This window comes from Mus caroli, unplaced genomic scaffold, assembly GCF_978045245.1.
Source record: "Mus caroli unplaced genomic scaffold, Mus_caroli_1 scaffold_13, whole genome shotgun sequence".
In the NCBI taxonomy this organism is placed as follows: Eukaryota; Metazoa; Chordata; class Mammalia; order Rodentia; family Muridae; genus Mus; species Mus caroli.
This window is the reverse complement of record NW_028227268.1, coordinates 61407289-61427822: the sequence shown is the minus strand read 5'-3', so window position 1 is coordinate 61427822 and position 20534 is coordinate 61407289. Positions and strand designations below refer to the sequence as shown.

Here is a 20534-nt window from a genome sequence, read left to right as displayed (position 1 = left end):
ACAATGATAGAGCTGTAATGCCTTCAGACCACAAGCTACAGAAAGCTCAGGTGGTACCCGATGTTTAAAGCACAACAGGGGCCTTATAAGTGAGGTTTTGATAGGTGAATAGTAGTTTCCTGGGCAAGTAGGAAAAGGTGGTGTGCCCACCACAATGGCTCTCAGCCTGGAGTTTGCTTGTAGTGGAATACCCAAGAGGGTACATGAGGGAGCTGTGTGGAGCAGGCTGGAGGAGATGGTTGGAAGTGTCTTGAACGTAGGCTGGGATTTGGGTTTGAGGTGGTGGGTGCTTAGGAATCTCACTACAGGTATCAGCAGTTGTTCTGCTTAGTTTGTTTGTTTGTTTTGTTGTTGTTGTTGTTTTCAACTTGACACAAGCCAGAGTCATCTGGGAAGAGGCAGCTTGAGTTGAGAATTGGCCTGGAGACAAGTCTGTGGGGACGTTTTCCTGATTAATGACTGGTGTGGATGAGTCTCTGTGGTTCTCTGTGGGAAGTTCCACCCCTGGGCAGGTGACTCTGGGTGTATAAGAAAGTAGGCTGAGCAAGCCACGGGAAGCAAGCCAGTAAGCAGTGTCCCTCCGTGGTCTCTGCTTCAATTCCTGCCTCCAGGTTCTTGTCTTGGCTTTCCTGATAGACTATAATCTAAGTCAAACAAACCTTTTTCCTCACAAGTCACTTTTGGTTTTGGTGTTTTTCCCAGCAATAGAAACTCCAGATAAAACAAATAAGAAATGGGGAGGCTGAGAGACAGAGGCCAAGCAGGAGACAGCTCTGCATCGTCCTAATGGGGACTCCCCCACAGCCAAAGTGGGTTTATGAGCACACCCTCTCTGAGCTATGACAAGGGTGACATGTCTTTGCTTCCTGTTTCTCCCCCATCAAGGGCAGTTTCCGGCTGCAGCTTCAAAAGAACAAATACTCAAAACAAAGGAAGTGGTCCTCTCCTGCAGGAAGCAGGAAGCTGTAGCTGCTGGGTCCTCGGCTGAAGCCCAGGGACAGTGGGATGGAGTCCGTGGCCCTGTACAGCTTCCAGGCCACCGAGAGTGACGAGCTGGCCTTCAACAAGGGGGACACGCTTAAGGTACAGAAGGCTGGAGCTGGGCTGAGTGGGCCAACAGGGTTGGTAGGGTTGGAACCAGCACCCCAGATAGTCCTGGGAGTCTGGGCTGTGAGGGACAGGCTCAGGTTAGCTGCCTCTGCCCTCTTCAGTTTCCTCATTTAGGAAACTGGAATAGTGTTTATTACTGATCCTTCCTTTGGGGTCATTTGAGAGTCTGAGGCCACAGAGTCTGGTGGGAGTTGCCTAAATCCCACAGTTTTCTAGGGTTTTGTTTGTTTGTTTGTTTTTTAAGAAAAGTTTAATAGACAAATTTTGAGATCAGTAACACAGAGAGAAACAGAGAGACACAGAGGTAGAAATCGTGTGTGTGTGAGTGTGTGTATGTGTGTGTGTGTGAGAGAGAGAGAGACAGAGAGACAGAGACAGAGACAGAGAGACAGAGAGAGAGTCTAAAATAACCAGACATCCTAACTTAATTGGGCCAAAATAGCTGGGATTAAGCTGTATTGATGGGAAAGGAGAAATAGAACGATATACTTCATTTGTTCTCACCTGAGCCACTCTCAATCACAGTGGTGGCCTTCCAAGTCATTAGACACACGAGTGTGTGAAATCTCTACCAGGGATGCCCTTACTTAGAAGTTTACATATGACAGGAGAGCTGAGGGGGCACAGGAGAGTGGCCATGCTGAACCATGGACACTAGAATGCTAGTGGCCCATCCTGTGCCCTCCACTGCCCCTCTTGTGACCCCCTGGAGCAACAGACACAGGGCTAGATGGCTACCACCCTGAGCCCTGATTCAAGCACGGAGATAGACTCTTTAGAGCTATCCTGTACATGGGTCCCAGGCTCAGTGTGGATCTCCTGGCTGTGGAAGACCATGGCCTGGCTGCAGTGAGCGAGGCTCAGCAAGGTGTCTGTATGTGTGTAGTGTAGTGTAGTGTAGTGTAGTGTAGTGTAGTGTGAGCCAATCTCCATTGCTTTAACTCTTGGGCCTTTCTTTGTTCAGTCCCCTGGGTGTCTAAAGCTCTAAGCTGGGGTTCTAAAGCAACCACATACTTTTGTGCACCCCCTTCTTCAAGCTAAGGTGCTGGCACCCGTATCTACCTAAGCTGTTGGCTCTGGGTCCTATGCACACTCAACCAGTTTGGCATCAGAAAGGCCTGGGGTGGGAGACTCGGTCCAGATTCAAGTTCAGTTCAGAGGCCTCAGCTACTCTGGAAACCAGCATGGGCTATATCTTTCACACACACTTGAGGCTGGAGGGTAGCTGGCCTATTAAAAAGTAGGAATGCTGTGTAGAAGATTCTGGCCTGGGCTCAGAGGGACCAGTGCAGTCCCTGGGGTACCTACTGTGCAGAGTGATAGCCTCCCAACAACCCAGGGATCACTTTGCTAAGAGTCTACTGAGAAAGAGGAGGGGGTATGCATCATAAGTCATGAGAATTTGGGGGACCTGAAGGCACAAGGTGGGAGCAGTGTGCACAGTTGGCTTTCAGTGAGGGAGTGGAAGGAAAGCACAAGAGGCTATGGGTAGTTGGCAGACCTTGGGGTGCAGCTTCCCCCTTCACTCATTTGACAAGTACTAGGCTTAGCCAAGCTTCATGCAAGGGCATGGGGAGTGAGGCAGGAGGCTGAGGGTTGGGAAGGCTGCTTGTAGGTGAAGAAATTGGAGCAAGAGAGTGAAGAATTGTTCTCAAAAGAGGTGTGGAAATCTGGAGACTGAAAGAGCTGCCTGTGCAAAGAGCCTTGGGGGAGACGGAGCACCCAATCCAGAGTCTGGGGAAGAGGGAGCACTCAGCCCAGAGCTTGGGGAAGAGGGAGCACTCAGCCCAGAGCTTGGGGGAGAGGGAGCACTCAGCCCAGAGCCTGGGGGACAGGGGGTACCCAGCCCAGAGCCTGGGGGACAGGGGGCACCCAGCCCAGAGTTTGGGAAAGAGGGAGCAATCAGCCCAAAGCCTGGGGGTGTGGAAGTACTGAGTCCAGAAACAGCTCTCTGGAAGGCTCCTCAAAGCAGGGCCTTGATCTGTTTGAAGAGTCTGACTGAAGTGTGAGAGGGAAGAGAGGACTCTGGGCCTGTTGGGTGAGCAGAAGAGACACTGAAGTAGCTCAGACTAAGAAAAACTTCCTAACCTAAATGACAATAATATATAAAGAGCTCTTTTGTCTTGTTTGGTTTGGTCTGGTCTGATTTTTCTGCATAGGGTTCCTCTGTGTAGCCCTGGCTGTCCTGGAACTCACTGTGCAGTCCTGGCTGGCCTCTGCCTCCCCCCACCCCCTCCTGCTGTAACCGACTGTGTTCACCACTATGTCCAGCACCACTTTGCTTTAAAAACAACTTGCTTTTGAAAACAACAGTGAAACCTCCAAGGTTGCAGAGAGTATGGAGAGATCTATGTCTTCCAGTTGGGGTGGCAGATGAGTAAAGTGACATAATGATCTAGGGCAGTGGTTCTCAACCTTCCTGATGCTGTGTCGACCCCCAACCATGGAATTATTTTTGTTGTTACTCCATAACTCCAATTTTTGCTACTGTTGTGAATTGTAATGTAAATATCTGTGTTTTTCAATGGTCTTAGTTGACCCTGTAAAAGGGTTGTTTGACTCATAAAGGGGTTGCAGCCTACAGGTTGAGAACCACTGATCTAGATGAATTTAAAAAGCTTTAAATTTTTGCACTCAGGTGGTAGTGGTGCATGCCTTTAATCCCAGCACTTGGGAGGCAGGGGCAGGCAGATCTCTGTGAGTTTGAGGTCAGCCTGGTCTAAAAAACAATTTATTATTATTATTATTTATTTTTTTGGCGGTAATCCAGAAGGCACTCTTGATGTTGAAGCAATTGCCTGGACAGAATTGGAAATCCTATCTCAAAATGAATAAATGAAAAATAATCTGTTGTATGGCCAGAAATTCCCTTTATAGCCAGATAGGGCTCTGAAGCATCTAGCAGCAGGTCCTAGGTCTAGGTCTAGACTCCAGCTAATCATGAGAAAGCAAACAGCCAGGCAGATGGGATCGGCTCCTCCAGGCAACTGTCCTTCTTGGGGGTGCACACAGCAGGAATTAGATACAGAAGCGAACCTGAATGGACGTGGTGGAACTGCCATGATCACAGCACTGGAGAGGTTGAGTATGTAGCCCTACCACTCTGTGGAAGGACTCAGCACCAGCTGGGGTGGGGGTGGGGGTGGGGCCGAAGCCCATGAGGACTTGCTAAGGCTGTCCAAGTGCAAAATCATATTCTTTTTGTTTATTTGCATGTTCTGTGTGTGTGTGTGTGTGTGTGTGTGTGTGTGTAGAATTAGACTTCTTAGTGTATGTGTGGGTCCCAGGGATCAAACCCAGGCCACCAAGTGCCTTTATCTACTGAGCCATCTCCCTGGCCCTCTTTCTTGTTTTTGAGACAAGGTCTCCTTGTGAAGTCCAGGCTGGACTTGAATTCACTATGTAGCCCAGACTAGCTTCAAACCTGCAGTGATCCTCCCGCCGCCTCACCTCCTCGGTGCTAGAATAGAGGTGCATGCACTGAAGCCCCGCCCTTTTTTCTTGCAGCGTTAGGAATGAACGCAGGACCTTGTGCATCTTGGGCAAACACTTTCCCTCTAGGTCTCACTTCACGGTCCTTGCACTGGCTGCTCCTGTAACCCTTTCTGTGTTGACTTTAACTGGCTAGGCTTTAGACCTGTTTCAGACTGGCAGGAAAACTGCACAGATAAAAGGGGACATCCCCACTGTTGCAGCCATCAGCCAGCTGCTAGCCATGGTCCCGGTGAACTGGTCTGATATATTAGTACTGACCACCACCCATCCACACTTCCTATGCATTTCAATTTGTTAACATATTGTGTTAAATATTACTCAGTATCTTCATTCTGAGATTTTTTTTTTAGCATCATTTTGAATTTGACCCCAGAGTGCTTCTCTACCTCACTACAGTCTCTCCCTGCTGTCAGTAGCTTAGAAACATTAGAGCCCTGTGTATGGGCTCCTTCCTCTCTGGCCAGGGCTACACTGTGTGCTGGTGTCCAGCCCCTCCCCTGGTGGGCTCTGGTGGGTGTAACTATGTCACACCAAGTGATGCCAGCTTGCAGGTGGCGCACAACTTCCTCTCCAGGTGCTGCTCAGAAAACATAGGTGGAAACCCCCTAGACCATAGGCTTTCTCAGGACATGTGGCCCTGAGTGACTCTTAACAGGGATGAAGGCCCTCTTTGGCAGGCAGGTCCTTCTAGGTAGACAGAAGCCACTGTTAGCTAGAGAATAAGCATGTTCTCTCTCTCTCTCTCTCTCTCTCTCTCTCTCTCTCTCTCTCTCTCCCTCTCCCTCTCCCTCTCCCTCTCCCTCTCCCTCTCCCTCTCCCTCTCCCTCTCCCTCTCTCTCTCTCTCTCTCTCTCTCTCTCTCTCTCTCTCTCTCGCTCTCTTTCCATGATTAGCTTGCCCCAGGGACTCAGACTGATATCTCTCTGGGAAGCTGTTGGTACTGTGCACCCTAGCCACCTGCCCCTGAAACCTTCCAGCTCTGGACTCCTGCCTGGAATCTGAGCATCTCTCCCTGCCCTGCCCTTCCCCTCTGGTCATGGAGCTAGTGCACTTCTCCCGTGACCTCTTTTCAAGGAGCCAAAGTTGGGCCTCTGCCCTGGCTGTCCCCCTATTCCCTCTACCTTGGACACTGTCCCCCTATCTTTTCATCATTGAATTCTTTTTCTTTTCCTTTTGCGGGTGAAGAATGGAGAACCACAAACAGGTCTACCCATGTAGTCCAAACAGACCTGGAACTCAAAAATCCTCCTGTTCCAGCTTTCTAAGGGCTGGGGAGATAGGCATGGCCACCAAACTAGCTGGTCCTTTCTTATAAATTGGGGCATCTCCCACATATGTGTGTGTGCGCGCACACATGCTTTTCTTGAGCACTCTGTGTGCCCTTCTGGCAGCTCCTTGTCCAGGCAGTGGCTCCCTGACACTCTTTGCTGCATGAAGCTGCTGTTTGTCTCTCACCTTCTTTAAGGTATCCCCGGGGACAGGTTCCTAGCATTCATAGCACCTCCGGGACTCCTTTTGTTGTCTGTACCCAGTAGGTGCTCAAGCAAGCTGTCAGTGACTGCCTCTGGGGGCAGTAGAAAAGCCAGCAGCAGTCAGGGCCAGTGGTGGGACAGACAGGCTCTGAGCTTGCAGTACTAACCTGAAGGGTGTTCTCTGGGGAAGGGGGTCCCACAGTTCCAAAGGTTCAGGGCTCCATCAGCAATAAGAATTCATCAAGGTAAACATAGAAGCATCCTTGGTCTGCACAAAGAGCTGGATGGATGCAGAACAATACATGGCTGGAGTTAAGGGCTCAGTGGCCATATAGGAACTATAGCATGAGAAACTGCGTGGTTGGTCACAGCTATGCCCATTAACAGATAAGCTAATGTCTGGAGCAACTGCAGGGCTCCAGCTAGTGCTGGAGCCAAATCCCTAGAGACAACAGAAGTAGCCAGAGCTCAAAAGCACTGGCTAGAATTTCTTTCTCAAGCTGTGGCCACATTGGGGAAATTGTTTCATTTAGAGTGAAAGTGGTTCTGAGCCAGCTACCCGCTTCCATCTGTCCAACTACCCACTTCCGTCTGCCCAGCACTGCTGACCTTCTTCAGGCCAGGAAGGAAGGAAGGGCTCAGCCTGGCTTCAGTGCCTCCCCCAGGGTGGGGGCTCAGAACTGGGCTGAGGCACAAGCCTTTTAGCTGCTTTTCACTTGAAGATCAGACATGCAGACATATCAATTTCCCTGTTTCTATTGCCCTGGTGCAGAGGAGAACCAGCTCTGCAGCCTGCTCCTAAGCAGAGAAGGGCCTCAGGCTTGGCGCCAGGGACAAGGCAGTTCAGTGGGGTGAGAGCCAGTGGGCCATGGCCCCCAAGGCCAGCATTGCCAACGCTCCATACCAACGATAGGGTCTGTGTATGCTGTGCTGCCCTGGCCAGGTTCACTCCTTCTCTAAGCCTGGCTGGGAAACAGCACTTGGTGATGGCAGCTTCTTCAGCTTGTTTGAGAACTGAGGTGACACAGCGCAAACGTACCCATGACATGGAGGGTGCTGTCCCCTCCTGCTTTCCACCCTTTAGTGGCTCATCCAGTGACTCTCAACCTAGTTCCAGCTAGTTCACCTGGGGTGACAGGGCCACCGACTTGGAGGGTATCTGTGGGGCCTAAGTATCTGGGCCTGACTCTCAGAACTGGCCTCATCAGAACATGGGATCTTTTGTTTGTCCCCCTATTCCTGATCCTCACTGTCATCCCAAACACTAAATATATGTGACCCATTGGCGCTCTCTGACTCATCTGGGGGTCTTTACGTCATATCTCAGTGGTCATTGATTGGCTACTCTGTGTTCCTGCGAACATAGCTCGGTCAAAAACCAAGGAACACAAGTCTACTTCCTTTCCCTGAGGCCCCCGGGGGTCTGGTTTGAAGGTGTAGCTGTCCACCTGCCAGTAGGCAGGCTTGGCCTGTGAGATGCCATAGGTCCCATCTAGGGCTCTGTCCTCTGGGAAAGGCCTGGCAGCTGCTGCATACAGCAGGGCCTCAGCAGGTGGCCAAGTAGACATATTGTTCCTTCCCACAGATCCTGAACATGGAAGATGACCAGAACTGGTACAAAGCTGAGCTCCGAGGAGCCGAGGGTTTTGTTCCCAAGAACTACATCCGTGTAAAGCCACACCCGTGAGTAGTCACCACTGCCACCATCCACCTGGAGGCGATGCGACCCCACCTTGCCTTGCCAGAGTCAAGCTGCTTGGGGTACAACACACCCCAAGAAGATGGGCACTGGCTGACTGGTCTGGGACTTGGATAGGCTAGAAGTCCAGTTTGGCCCAGATATCTCAGGTCTGGGACCTAGGTCAGGCTCTTTACAGATGGCATCCAGTATTGCTCTCAGAATGTCTGGACAGCTAGCTAAACGATCTTTGAACACCAACTGGATATTCTTTAAATGGCTTATGGGTCATTGATCTGGTTTCAGGGAGCCAGACACAGGGACAGGGGATCAGAACAGTGGGATACACAAGGCACAGAAAGTATATGTAGAAAGGCAGGCAGCATCAGGGTGCCTCTCAGAAAAGGTGGCAATGAGTGAGATGCTGAGGGATACATGGGAGTTGGCTGTATAGACAAGGGCAATGACTCTTGGAATTTTCAGGGGAAAGTGGAAAAAGGGAGGAAGCCAGAACAAGGCAAGGAAAGCAATGAGCAGAATCTTTAGTACAGGGGATAGGAGCTGAGACAAGGGAGCAGAAAGCCATGGGGGTACCGGGTCGGGGTGGAGCTCAGTCAGCAGGTGGAAGTTGTGCTGTGTGGCTGGGTGAAAAGGAAAGAGGGAGGTACAGGGGGAGCCCAAAGGGTATTTCCTCTTTGTCTTTTTCTCTGCTCGTTTCCAAAGCTGCTGCCACCTCCGGCTTCCTCTGCTGTGCTGGAGGTGGCAACACCTGTTCCGGGTCCCCATCCCTAACCACTCTGCTGGCTTTCCTGCCTGGCACACCCCCCAGCCAGAGACAGGAGGAGGACACAGAGGAAGAGAGAAAAGCATAGTGTGCTGCCTGGGTGCTAGCCAATAGAGGGCTGGGGCATGCAGGTGGCACCAGGAAGGGCTTAAGGCAGAGGTTGGAAGGCTGTAGAGTCTGAACTGCTGAACACACCTGACCTAGGGCCAGGAGAGGGATTGCAAGGGCTGCAGTCCTCAGTCAGGCTGTCATGGAAGCCAGGGCAAAGGGGGGTTCATCAGGATACTCAAGAGTCAAGGAACCCATCCCCTGGTGCCTGGAAGGCACGACTACCTGCCTATGTTTGGATCAAGCAGGGTCATGATCTGGTGCTCACCAGATCCTAGGGGACATGCTGACTAGCTGGCCCAGTTTGGTCATCTTAGACCCTACCCTGGCCCAAAACAGCTGTGAGGGTCACCCTCTCTTAGGCGTGAAGGTTCTGAATGTGGTGGTGGGGAGAAAGAGGGGTGTAGCCCTAGAAGGCTTCTACCTATGGCAGGTCCACTCTTTCCCTGAGTCCCAGGATGTTCTCTGTCCCTGGATCTGGAGATGCAGGCCCTCTATTCTCAGGGGAGTTGGAGGGCAGGGAGGTGATTATAGGGGCAGGGAGGGCTCCTCAGTAATAGGAAAAGCCCCTGGGCCTGGAGGTTCAAACAGAAGTTTGCAAAGGATGTCAGAAACAGGCCCAGGGATGTGTGGGAGGTGGGGTATGAAGCATGTTACGAAAGCGGGAGGTAGAAACACCTTCAGTTGTTCCTATAGCTGCCCACCGCTCGCCTAGGTGGGAACTATTAACATCATCTTATAGGCTGGGCGGTGGTGGCACACACCTTTAATCCCAACCCTTGGTAGGTAGAGGCAGATGGATTTCTTGAGTTTGAGGCCAGCCCAGTATACAGAGCAAGTTCCAGGACAGTCAAGGCTACACAGAGAAATCCTGTCTCAGAAACAAACAAACGAACAAACAAACAAATAATGACAAAACCCATCCATCACCGTATAGACCAGCAGAGGCACAGAGAAACTGGGTGCCTTGTCCAGGATCACTTAGCCTGCAAGTAGACTGGGATTGCAGCTGGTGGTGGAGGCCCTTCATGAGCCACCAGAGAGGGACAGAAAGTCCATGAGAGCAGCTGTGTGGGGGTGAACCTCAGACTCCCTAAGCAGCCTCTCGGGAGACCTCAGTCCTCCCTGGGTTTCAGTTTCCACCCCAGTACAAGAAGCAACATAGTCAAAGGTGGAGTGGTGAGAACTGAGATTTAGAACTTCCTTCAAGCAGGTGAACCCTTCCTCCGTAACTCACAGCCTATTAGACCAATCCCCCCATGACCCTGTCACCCAGTGTTCTCACTTCTCACCTCTGCTGTAGAGACTGTATTAGGGTTCTCTCTCACTCTCACTCTCTCTCCTTTCTCTCCTCTCTCTCCTCTCTTGATCTCCCTCTCCCTCTTCATCTCTTCCAGTTAATCTAACAATGGCTGGCTATGACCAGAAAGTCCAAGAATCCAGGAGTTGCTCAGTCCACAAAGCTGGATGTCTCAGCTGATTCAGGACACACTGGAATCCTGCAGAAGCAGGCTCTGATGCCAATCAATGAAGGAATGGACTTGCTAGCAAGTCAATGGCAAGCAGGCAGAGAGCAAAGATATCTTCCTCCATATCTTTATATAGGCTTTCAGTAGGTGTGGTCCAGATTAGAGGTGGGTTAACCTAGTTCCAAAGATCTGGATTAAAAGTGTGTCTTCCTAACTCAGAGATTAAGATCAGAAGTAGATCTTTCCACTTCGAATTAAGCAAAAATCTCTCACAAGTATGCCCTCTACTTGGGGGCTTTAGTTAATTCCAGATGTAGTCAAGTTGACAACCAAAAATAGCCACCACTGAGACCAAATTCCAATGTAGATTTTGGAGTTATGTCTAGGCATGGCTGGCAGTCTCCCGTTCCTAAGGACCCTCCCCCCACCTCCCAGAGAATCCCCTCTAGGTCCAGCACTCTAACCTAGGAACTCAATACAATACCCTAGGGTCAGTAAGCGAGTGGCTGGCTGGAAAGGCCCTTGAGGCCTCCTCGCTGCAGAAGCTGGCTAGCCCAGCAGACAGGAAGGACCCCAGGAGAGGCTGCTCTGGCCTTGCAAGAGTCCCAAGACCTAGCGGGTGCTGTTCTGTTCCAAGTCTGCTCCTACTCAGGAGAGACAAAGGGCAGGGAGGGAGGCCACTATTATTGATGTCATCCATACTTACGTGTGGTGCCGAGGTCGCACTCGCTAGGCTAGCACTCCACTGACTCACACCCTAGCACAATTTTACGCTTTTTTAACTTTTAAAAATCTGTACTGGGCCAGTGAGACAGCTCAGTGATTAAAGGCACTTCTCACCAAGCCCAGTGACTTGATTTCAGTTCCCAGGATGTGAACAGTGGAAGGGGAGAACTGACTGGTTGTCCTCTGGTCTACATATATGTAATATGTACATTCCTGAACATGTATGTGCCCACACAGAAATAAATAGTTTTGAGAGTGCATACTGCTCTTGCAGGGCATCCATGTCTGGTTCCTAGCACCCACATCTGACAGCTCACAGCCACCTGTAACTCCCACTCTGGGAGACCTGACCCTCTTCTGGACTCACATGCACATACCCCACCCCTTACATATAATACATAAAATTTAAAACAATAATGAAAATGAATATTAAAAAAGAAAGATAATCTTCATCTACAAGCCAGACAGGCGTGCCGGCTGGTGAAGCGCCTGACTCTGGTTTTTCTGTCTTGGGTGTGGGTTTGCCTGGCCTGGTAGGGACAGCAGGGACAGATTGCCTCAACTCTGATTTGCCTCTCCTATGTGACCTTGATTTTCTTCCCTACTTCTCAATTTCCTCACGTGTAAAATGCTCTCAGTGATATCTTTGAAGAGGGAATGAGGGCCAGCCCTGCCATCGACCTAACGGATACCTCCAGACACGGTCCCCCTCTCCCCACAGGTGGTACTCGGGCAGGATCTCTCGACAGCTGGCTGAGGAGACTCTGATGAAACGCAACCACCTAGGAGCCTTCCTGATCAGGGAGAGTGAGAGTTCCCCTGGCGAGTTCTCCGTCTCTGTGAAGTGAGCTCCAGGGCGGAGTGGGTGGGAGCAGGGGCGGGGGGCAGGGGGGGGGGGCAGGCCTAGCAGAGCCACTGGCTGGGTAAAGGGCTCAGCAAGCAAGCAAGCATGGAGGTTTCTTGGTTAGAGAGTGGGGGAGGATGCCCAATGAGGCCCCAGGGCTGGTGACCAGAAAGTTCTGCCGACAGGGTCCCACTTGATGACAATGTTGTCTGTGTTGAGAGCACAGACTCTGAGGCCAGGTACTTCTAATTCTGATGTTGTCACTTGGTGGCTGTGTGGCACAGGACCAGTTACTTAACCCTGCTGAGCCTGTTTCCACACAGATAAAATAGGTCATTGGAAGAATGAGTCAGTAGACCTAAAGCAGAAGGCTGTATTAAGTCCACAAGGAGAAGCTCACACCTTATAAGATAGCGTCTGGCAACAAGAGCCAAAGCAGGGGTGCTGGACTGGGGACTGTGCAGTGGCTTACCAGGATGAACATAGTGGCTCCTCAGTCTGGCAAAGCAGAAGGGGCTGAGGGCAGCAGGGTCACACTCAGAGGGGGACCATAGGGCGGAGGACTGGTACACAGCTTGGGCTTTCTCTCAGAGCCAACAGGAAGTCACAAGGGGTCTGAGGGGTACAGGAGGGGATGATGTAGTTCCATCCATAGCAGCCCCCCCCCCTGCTGGCTGTGAGGAGGAGGAGGAACTTTTGGGGGAAGGTAGCACGAAGCAGGAGGAAGAGAGTGGGGTCAGGGCCTGGTGACAGGGCTTAGGACTCTGTCCCCTGATTGTGTCTGGAGTAGTGGAATGCGACATGCTACTGTGCTAAAGGGACAGAGGAAGGTGTGGCCTACCTATGGCTCTTCAAGAATGCTTGCTCCCAGGCCACACTTGACCTCTGGCCAGTGGCTTTCCACAACAGCATACCGAGGATCAGGGCAATGTGTGAAGACCCTGCGGCTCCTGTCGTCCTTCCCCTCTGTTCTGATTGCCCATGGAGCTATAAGACCCACAACGGGCTGGGGCTACTGCTCTAAGGCCACAGCCCGATGCATCATCATGTGTTCTGTCTCCTGCAGCTGCTTAGCAGCCACCCTAACCATGCAGCAGCCATTGGTTACTCCAAGAGGGTCCCCCACACCTTCTCCAGCTTCCTTGCCTATCTGGTACCATATGTACAGAAAGGTTCTGTACCCAAGTCTGCCCTGGACATCCCTTAAATCCCTACAGGTCACAGCAGAAAGTGACTCCTAGGGATGACACCACCAGGAGGATAGCCCAGCCTCAGTAACTCCTGGAAGCTTCCCAAAGACCCAAGGTCACCTAGCCAAACAGGGGCACCCGGCACAGATCAGGCCCAGAGTAGGAGCAAAGAGGAACCTGTCCCATCCCACTCCTCTTGAGCTCCCCACAGACCCAGGCTGCCTTGGCAGCCCTTGGAGGGTGGTCCTGGCTAGCCACCCTGGGACAAGGGCAGAAGGGCAGAAGTATGGGATACACATAGACCTAGAAGTTCCACCACAAGCAGGTGTGGAAGGAAGTCCACAGAGGACATACTCTGAGAGGAGAAGGGGCAGCAGAGTCCAGCCTTAAGCATGTGTGGGAGCTCTGCTGGGGTCTGAGGGGTGCCAGGCACAGGAAACAGTGTGCGTGAAGATCCGATCAGAGGTCGTACTGTGAGGTCTGTTTGGATGTTAACAAGCCTGGCCAGAAGGGGAGATGGCAGTGTGCTGGGATAGGTTTTCAGTAGGCAAGCTCAGCCAACGCACGATGCGCAAAGAAACCCTGGCACACACCCACCAGTCCCTTCTCAAGAAGTCCTAGAGCACCCACCCACGTTAGGCCTGGCTGACCAGAGCTTCCCCAGCTCAGCCCTGCGATTGCACTTAGGGCCACCAGGTGGCCATCTCCACCCTTGCTTCCTCCTAGGCTGGGCCAGAGATCTTGAAACTGACTCCCAAAATGGGAGTCCCAGCTGCCATACCCCCTAGCCCTGAAATCCAGGCAAGTTATCCTGGGAAGCTCAGCTTCTCTGTCCATGAAGAAGGCATTGGTACACACTGAGCTATGGTCTGGATGTACGCTATCTAACTGCGGCCCAAAGTGGACCTGAAGGGGAGCCCCCTGTTCAGAGGCCACTTCTGGCCCCATTGCTCTTGCCCAGGGCTCTCTGGAAGACAAATTGGTTGGGGATCCTGGAAGCCCTGGTCTCCTCCTGTCTTTGCTTGGGACTAATGTATGACTTCACTCAGGCTCTGGTCCTATCTTGGTGGTCATCCCTCACCTGTGATCCTGAGGTCAACCTGACAAATCCTCCACCCTCCCTGGCATGAGTCTCCCACAAGTTCATGCCAAGAACCACAAAGTTGTCACAGGTAGTTTTATGCACCTTGGGTGCTGAACAGTGCCAGTAGCCACAGCCAGTTCATTGAGCAGCTTTCAGAGAGGTGACCCCCTTGAGCCCATTGGCTGGCACCTGTCTGCCTAATTTCCCCTTCATATTCCTATCCAGGCCCGAGACCCTTCTCTCATGGCTGATGGGAGATAGATCCCAATTAAAATGTCTTGCTTCCTTTCTGGCCATGAGTGCCTTGGAGTTATAGCACACACTTGTCTATACCACCAGACTGGTACTTTGGAGTTAGCACACACTTGTCTATACCATCAGAACGGTGCCACATGGAGCACCCACTGTGACCCAGGTCCTGTCCCTGGGAGCACCACAGAATAGGACAAAGGTCCTCGTTCCCTGTGTGCTGCTCCAGTGATGAAAAGCACAGGTTTAGCAAATAATGGGCGCTGGGGAATATGAGCAGGGCTGGGCTGCCAGATCCCAGTGTGCAGGTAAGGAAACCAACACTCCGAGTGGCGAGAAACTTGCTACTGAGCTCAAGTGTCGTAGTGGACCATTTTCTGAGAGGCAGAAACCTGGCAGGGAACTATCTCCCCATCGCTCAGGGCCTTCCGAGGTCATCCCTGTTCTCCCTGTGTGCTGCAGGGCCAACTTTGCTCTCCTTTTGTTCCCCAGTGGACAGAAAGGTGAGCACCTAGACCTGGCCCATGTGAGCCTCAGCTGGGAAAATGGGAGCATGGGCTCCTGCCCACCCAACCTTGGCTCCCCTCTCAGATGCTGCTGCTGCCACTAGGCAGGAAAAACTTGCTGAGCCAGACTGGCCTGACTAAGTCCTTGAGTTTTCTGATGCAGGGACCAGGCATAGCACAGTTGGTGGGGGTTGGGGTCGGGGTCACAAAGTACTGCCCAGCAAGGGATATTCGCCATAGAGATGGGAATAGGTAAAAAGACACATACTAGGACATACTGCAGACACCAGGAGTCCAGTCCATGCTGCCTCTTCTCCAGAACTCAGCTTTGGGGCTTGGGGATAGGGTGGAGTCCTGATGAGCAGTGTGGGATGGTGACATAGAGGCCCCTTCCCAGACAGCCTAACCTTCCTTAGCTGGGAAACAGGGGCAGCTATGGGCAGGTGGCAGAAAGGACAAGACAAGCCACATACAGCCGTGACTGTTACACTGCCCAGCCTGAAGATTTCCCAGCTGACAGGTTGGAAAGTTCTAGAACTCCTGGCCCTATGCCCTGTCCCCCAGTTCTCCCATGGGATCCAAGAGCATTACCCTGCAAAATTCTCCAAGCCCCAGGCTCTGAGCTGCTTACGAAGGAACAAGAATTTAGGAATCCAGAGCCGGCCCTGCCCCACCCCATCCTGCCTTTCTCTGAACTCTTAGCCACACTCACCCTGCTGCTCATAATGACCCCTCCCCGGGCAGCTACACCTGAGGGCAGAGAGGTGGACAGACTGTTCCTTGCCCACCCTCGGCACCTACAGCTTAGTCACTGCAAACACTATGCTGTCAGCTCATAAGCAGTTTTGTGACTCTCAGGGTTTGTGGCACCTCTGGCAGAACTTTCCTTTTGGGGGAAACAGGCTCTTCCAAAGGAGCATAGCAGGGCCGTAGCTGCTGGTAGGGCTGGCTCAAGGCCAGGTCAGCTGGTGGCTACAACCCCCATGGAAAAGCCCTCAGCAAAGTCCGTGGTGAGGGACCCTCAGGGAGGCTCTGTGATAAAGGCTGAAGGCACAGAGAGCTGTTCGGACCCTCGAGGAAGATCTGTCTCCTCATTCTGGTACCTGTATGCAAAGCCTTTGTGAATTATGTGAGCAATAAGGCTAGATAAGGATGCAGGGACCCAAGTTGAACCCCGACCCCGACGAGGATAGTAACATTGGCTCTCCAGAGGCGGGCAGTTTACCAGGGACTTGAACATGAGTAGGAACGCATGAATTCTTTCCGACTGGAAGGCCGGGTGAGATGCTTGCTTATGCAGTCCAGGCTAGCCTCAAAGTGGATTCTGGGGTTACAAACCCTGCTGGGGCTACAGGTGTGAGCTGACGCCCTCTCCAGACTTTAGACTGGGCTGGGCAGGGAGCGTCCTCAGATTCATCCTAAATCTCCACTCTGAACCATGGGAAGCAGCCCGGCCCTGGGGCTGGGAAGAGGCTGAGCTGTGGAGGGCCTCCAGGTGGGGCTACAGAACTCAGGACGGGGTTGGTCTCTCTGGAGGGCGCAGCCCTGGGAGCAGGCCTCATTTGGCATATCTGGGACATATTGTCCCAAAGGGAGTGACAACTGCCATTGTCACCGTCAGTAATCAATCGGAAAGCTCCCCTGAGCATTTTTGACGAGAGGCAGCCCCACCCAGCCTTCCTGTGGATTTCTGAACAGGTTGCATCTGGACTCGGGCCTCAGTTTCCCTACTGTGCATTAGGCCACACGGCAGCACCTGTCACCCTGTGACAGAAAAGGGGTCCCAGAACTTGTAGCTGCTGCCATTCTGCACACGTATGCTGGCAGACTGTCCTGGTGTGCAACAGGTTGTCAGCGAGGCCCAGGCAGGTCCCTAACAGGATGGTCTGGATTACAGGGGCTGGGACTTGGTACAGTTTGGTGGCATTGGTTGGAAAGGTTGAGCAAAGAAGGGAAAAGGAAGGGACTGTTGGTGACAGAGAGGCCAGCAAAGACAAGAAGCCAGCTCTTGAATCTGAAGAGCTGGGTTTTTCATGAAGGCAATGGCAGCCGTGGAAGTCTCCTGAGGACATGGAATGTTCGGAATATCTGAGTGTCTCTCATAGGTACAGAGTTTGATGGGAATCAGGATGGTCTTGGGGCTCAGCTCCCAGAGTACTGTGAGGACTGAGTGGGGAGGGTGACAGGAGGCAGGGGAAGAGGGAGAATGTCAAAACTCCGAGGGGACACTGAAGAGGTGTGAGAGAGCGAGGACTCAGAGGCGCCCAGCGACAATGCTGGCCAATGTTTTTCAGCTTTCTTATCTGAATGAATGTTATCTCTATAGGAAAGCAGAGGTTCGGAGAAGGTAAATAACTTGCTGGAAGTCACACAGTGAGAAAGTGGCCTTGTCTAGCACCCATACCCTGAATCCCATATTCTGCTGCCAGAATGGCTCCCAGTCCTTCCAACTCCATATCTCCCCCAGAACAGGGTCTGGCTCCAAAGGTGGGGGCAGGTCTGAGGTATTGGGTCTTCCCCCTAGTTATGGTGACCAGGTGCAGCACTTCAAAGTGCTTCGAGAGGCCTCAGGGAAGTACTTCCTGTGGGAGGAGAAGTTCAACTCCCTCAACGAGCTGGTCGACTTCTACCGCACCACCACCATCGCCAAGAGGCGGCAGATCTTCCTGTGTGATGAGCAACCACTGATCAAGGTAAAGCCAGGACTGGAGGGCCTGAGTCTGAGGGGCACCTCCTTGCATTCCCCAGCAGCCCAGGTCACCAAAGTGACATGAGTGTGGTCCCTACAGGACAAGGGGGAAGGACAGCATAGAAGGTGGGGGCAGTACAGAAACTCCACTTTGCCAACACAAAAATACTCTGGGGTATACAGTAGGTGCTCAATAAGTGCTTGTTAATGAATGTATGTCTGGGCGCCTGCTGAGTCCCACACCTGAGCTGCTCTATGCACTCTGACTTGGGTTTTGGTTTCAGTTTTGTTTTTAGGCAGGGTCTTTCTGTGTGTCTCTCGCTGGTCTGAAATGCACTGTGTAGAACAGATGGGCCTTGAAGTCTCACAGTGATCCTCTTACCTCAGCCTCCCAACGGCTGGGGTGAGCCTGCTACCCTGCAGAATGAGCACCTCGCCGTTCCCGTTATACAGATGAGGAAACTAAGGCTGAGAGGCTGAGAGCGAACCAGTTCTTGAGAACTCCTGGTCTCTGCTCCCCAGGGAGGCGCTGAACCTGTATAGGTTGTGGGCAGTGTGACCCTCAGGGAAAAGGTGGGGCTGGGCCCAGCATGCAGAGAGTTCCATCCACCTCTACTCTTCACAATAACAGCAATTTGCCAGCAGCCTGCCCTTTCATCAGGGAGCCAGGGGCAGCTCTCACTCTCATTAGGATGACGACACCTGCCGACTGGGTTATTAGCGCAGCATGGTGTTTTGCTTAGAGGCTGGGACAAATCAAGATCTGGACATATTCGAACTTGAGTGCTGTGGAGGGGGAGGGGAGTGTGACTCCAGCCGAGGCTTGGGGAGGAGGTTCTCAGACTTCCCACAATCAGGCTTTGTGTTTTTCTCCTCTTTCTTGATAGCCTGCTATGTAGCCTGGGGGAGGGGTCATTTCAACCCTTAGCTGGGCCTCAGTTTCCCTTCCATTCAATGGGTTTGCTTTCCCAGGAGAGATACTCTGTCATTTCAGACCCCAAAAGTGCTCACCTGGCTCCAGTGCCCAGCCTGGTGAGCTAAGGTCAGCTGGAAGCTCCTGGTTTCTGAGACCCCGTCTCCCAAACCCCTGTACTGGCTCTGCCAGAGCCCTGGGGTCACCCATTGGCAGGGGGCAGGGTGAGAACTTCTTCCTTCCTGGGCTGAGCCCACTGATCCTATCATGTTTTGAAGTTCTGCAGGCTCAGCAGAGGCCAAGAAGAGCCCTGTGCTGGGTACTGCAGATGCCTAGCAAGGGCCATAGGGAAGACACTGGAGCCAAAGAGGTAGAGATGAGCCGATGCCACAGCCAGACCTGAGAGCAGAGAGCAGGAGCAGGGTTTCCACTCTGGAAAGCCTGAGGGGGCTGTGGCAGAAACTTCTAAGCCATGGCATCAGTTACCGTGTGTATGTGGGCCCAGAGGGAGGGAATAGGTCTCAGAGAGAATCAGGCACCAAACCAAATCCTACCTGAGGCCCAGGACTGAGGTTCCACACACTACCGGAGCAGAGAGGGTCGTTGGCCCCCCCTTCCCCTCCCCACCCCCACCCTCGGCCCCGCAGGAGCTCACTTCTCCCACCCGGCTCCTGGGGACAGGCAGCTTCCTGCCTCCAAAGGCCACTGACTATTCTGCCCCCTATTTCTCCATAGCCACCCCGGGCTTGCTTTGCCCAGGCCCAGTTTGACTTCTCGGCACAGGACCCATCTCAGCTCAGCCTCCGCCGAGGTGACATCGTGGAAGTTGTGGAGCGTGAGGACCCACACTGGTGGCGAGGCCGGGCAGGCGGGCGCCTGGGCTTCTTCCCACGGAGCTACGTACAACCGGTACACTTGTGACCACACAAGACCAGAGGAGTGATGCTCTGGGCTCAGCTTCTTCACACTAACCAGGACCAATATTGGTCACCACCAGGCTAGGAGCGGAAGCCACCCGCCCGCCGGCCTGACTGCTTCCTATTGGTCTCTATGTGTGACATCACCCGCCATTGACCAGACCCATCCTCTCCAGACTTGAGGACCAACTGCTAATGGCTGGGGCCCAGCTCAGAAAGCGCTTCCCTTGAGCAGTTCATCTTCCAACGGCCTTTCAGGTTGTACAAGTTACCCGGAACTGGCTTAGCCCTGGGCAACCTCAATGTCCATAAGAGTGCAAAGTTCCTCCCACTCCAACAGCTTGGGGCCTCCTGGCTTTACCCCACCAGCGCTGGAATGAGGTTATATAGAGGTGAATCCCGTTGGAAGAGGCCTGATAGGGACAGAGGCAATGTAGTGGGTCCCCTCCTGTTAGCTACAGGCAGAGCCCAGCTTGGAGGCCTTGGCTATGCAGGTTCAGGAGGAACAGCCAGGCTATGGCTGGCACTGAGTGAATGCACCGTGCATGGGGGTGGTGCCTGGCTATGGGGGAATCCTGAGCCGCTGCTACCCAGAGTCAGAGCATCTGCAGATTGGGGAAACTGAGTCAGACTTGGCAAGGCCTGGCATGGTGATGGGCTTTGGTGTGGGGGAGAGAGAGAGAGAGAGAGAGAGAGAGAGAGAGAGAGAGAGAGAGAAGCAGAGACCAAGAGATAACAGAGACAGACAGAGAGACAGAGAGAGAACCTCTGTGGCTGTCTTTAAGTCCCTTGAAGAGCCCAGGTTGCAGGAACCTGGGGTTCTCCCCGAGCCCAGGGCTATCCCAAGACCCTCTAAGCTGTGAGCCTGGCATACCCTCTGCTCCTAACCTGTACCTGCGTATTCAAAATAAAACATTAACCAGTGGACGTCAATCTTTCTCCCCATATCTGACTTTTTTAAAAGTGCTGTTTTTGAAATGATTCTCCACTATATTTTCAGAGCACCGTGTCTGCTGGCTCAGCCAGACACGTGGGATTGGCCACTGTTTATCTGTGGGCACATTCTATTCCTTGGGCCTTCATGTCCAATCCAGGAAGGAAGGCGGTCCTGAGGACTTGAAGCGCCTGTCTTCCCACTGGTGTGGTGGCAGCATCAGGCAAAATAGGCATAGAAGAAAATGTTGACACACATGAGGAAGATGGCGTTGACATTACACACGCGGGCCCAGAAAGCACGTTTCTGGGGTGTCTGGTCATCACCTAGAGGAGGGTGAAGTAGGCCAGTAAGGAATGAAGACTAT

At 52.6% G+C, this 20534-nt stretch overlaps 2 protein-coding genes across 2 annotated transcripts in view; one reads left to right on the top strand and one right to left on the bottom strand.

The window, feature by feature from the left end:
* Positions 1-974: 974 nt before the first annotated feature.
* On the top strand, positions 975-20166 carry LOC110305267 (GRB2-related adapter protein). Its single transcript, XM_021177152.3, has 5 exons — positions 975-1083; positions 7662-7759; positions 11563-11685; positions 17239-17407; positions 19052-20166. The coding sequence occupies exons 1-5, from the start codon at positions 1006-1008 to the stop codon at positions 19235-19237; spliced, it is 654 nt and encodes a 217-aa protein (XP_021032811.1). The 5' UTR covers positions 975-1005; the 3' UTR covers positions 19238-20166.
* Slc5a10 (solute carrier family 5 member 10) overlaps positions 20166-20534 on the bottom strand; it is a 47344-nt gene continuing 46975 nt past the window's right edge. The window contains exon 15 of the mRNA XM_021177149.3: positions 20166-20493. Coding sequence (XP_021032808.1) covers positions 20387-20493 — 107 coding nt within the window. The 3' untranslated portion in view covers positions 20166-20386. The remainder of the gene's footprint in view (positions 20494-20534) is intronic.

Excerpts from the sequence above, each read along its gene's own strand:
- LOC110305267 (XM_021177152.3), top strand. The coding sequence starts at position 1,006 with ATGGAGTCCGTGGCCCTGTACAGCTTCCAGGCCACCGAGAGTGACGAG. Across the intron at positions 1,084-7,661 it reads ACAAGGGGGACACGCTTAAG|ATCCTGAACATGGAAGATGA; the intron begins GTACAGAAGGCT and ends TCCTTCCCACAG. Across the intron at positions 11,686-17,238 it reads GAGTTCTCCGTCTCTGTGAA|TTATGGTGACCAGGTGCAGC; the intron begins GTGAGCTCCAGG and ends TCTTCCCCCTAG.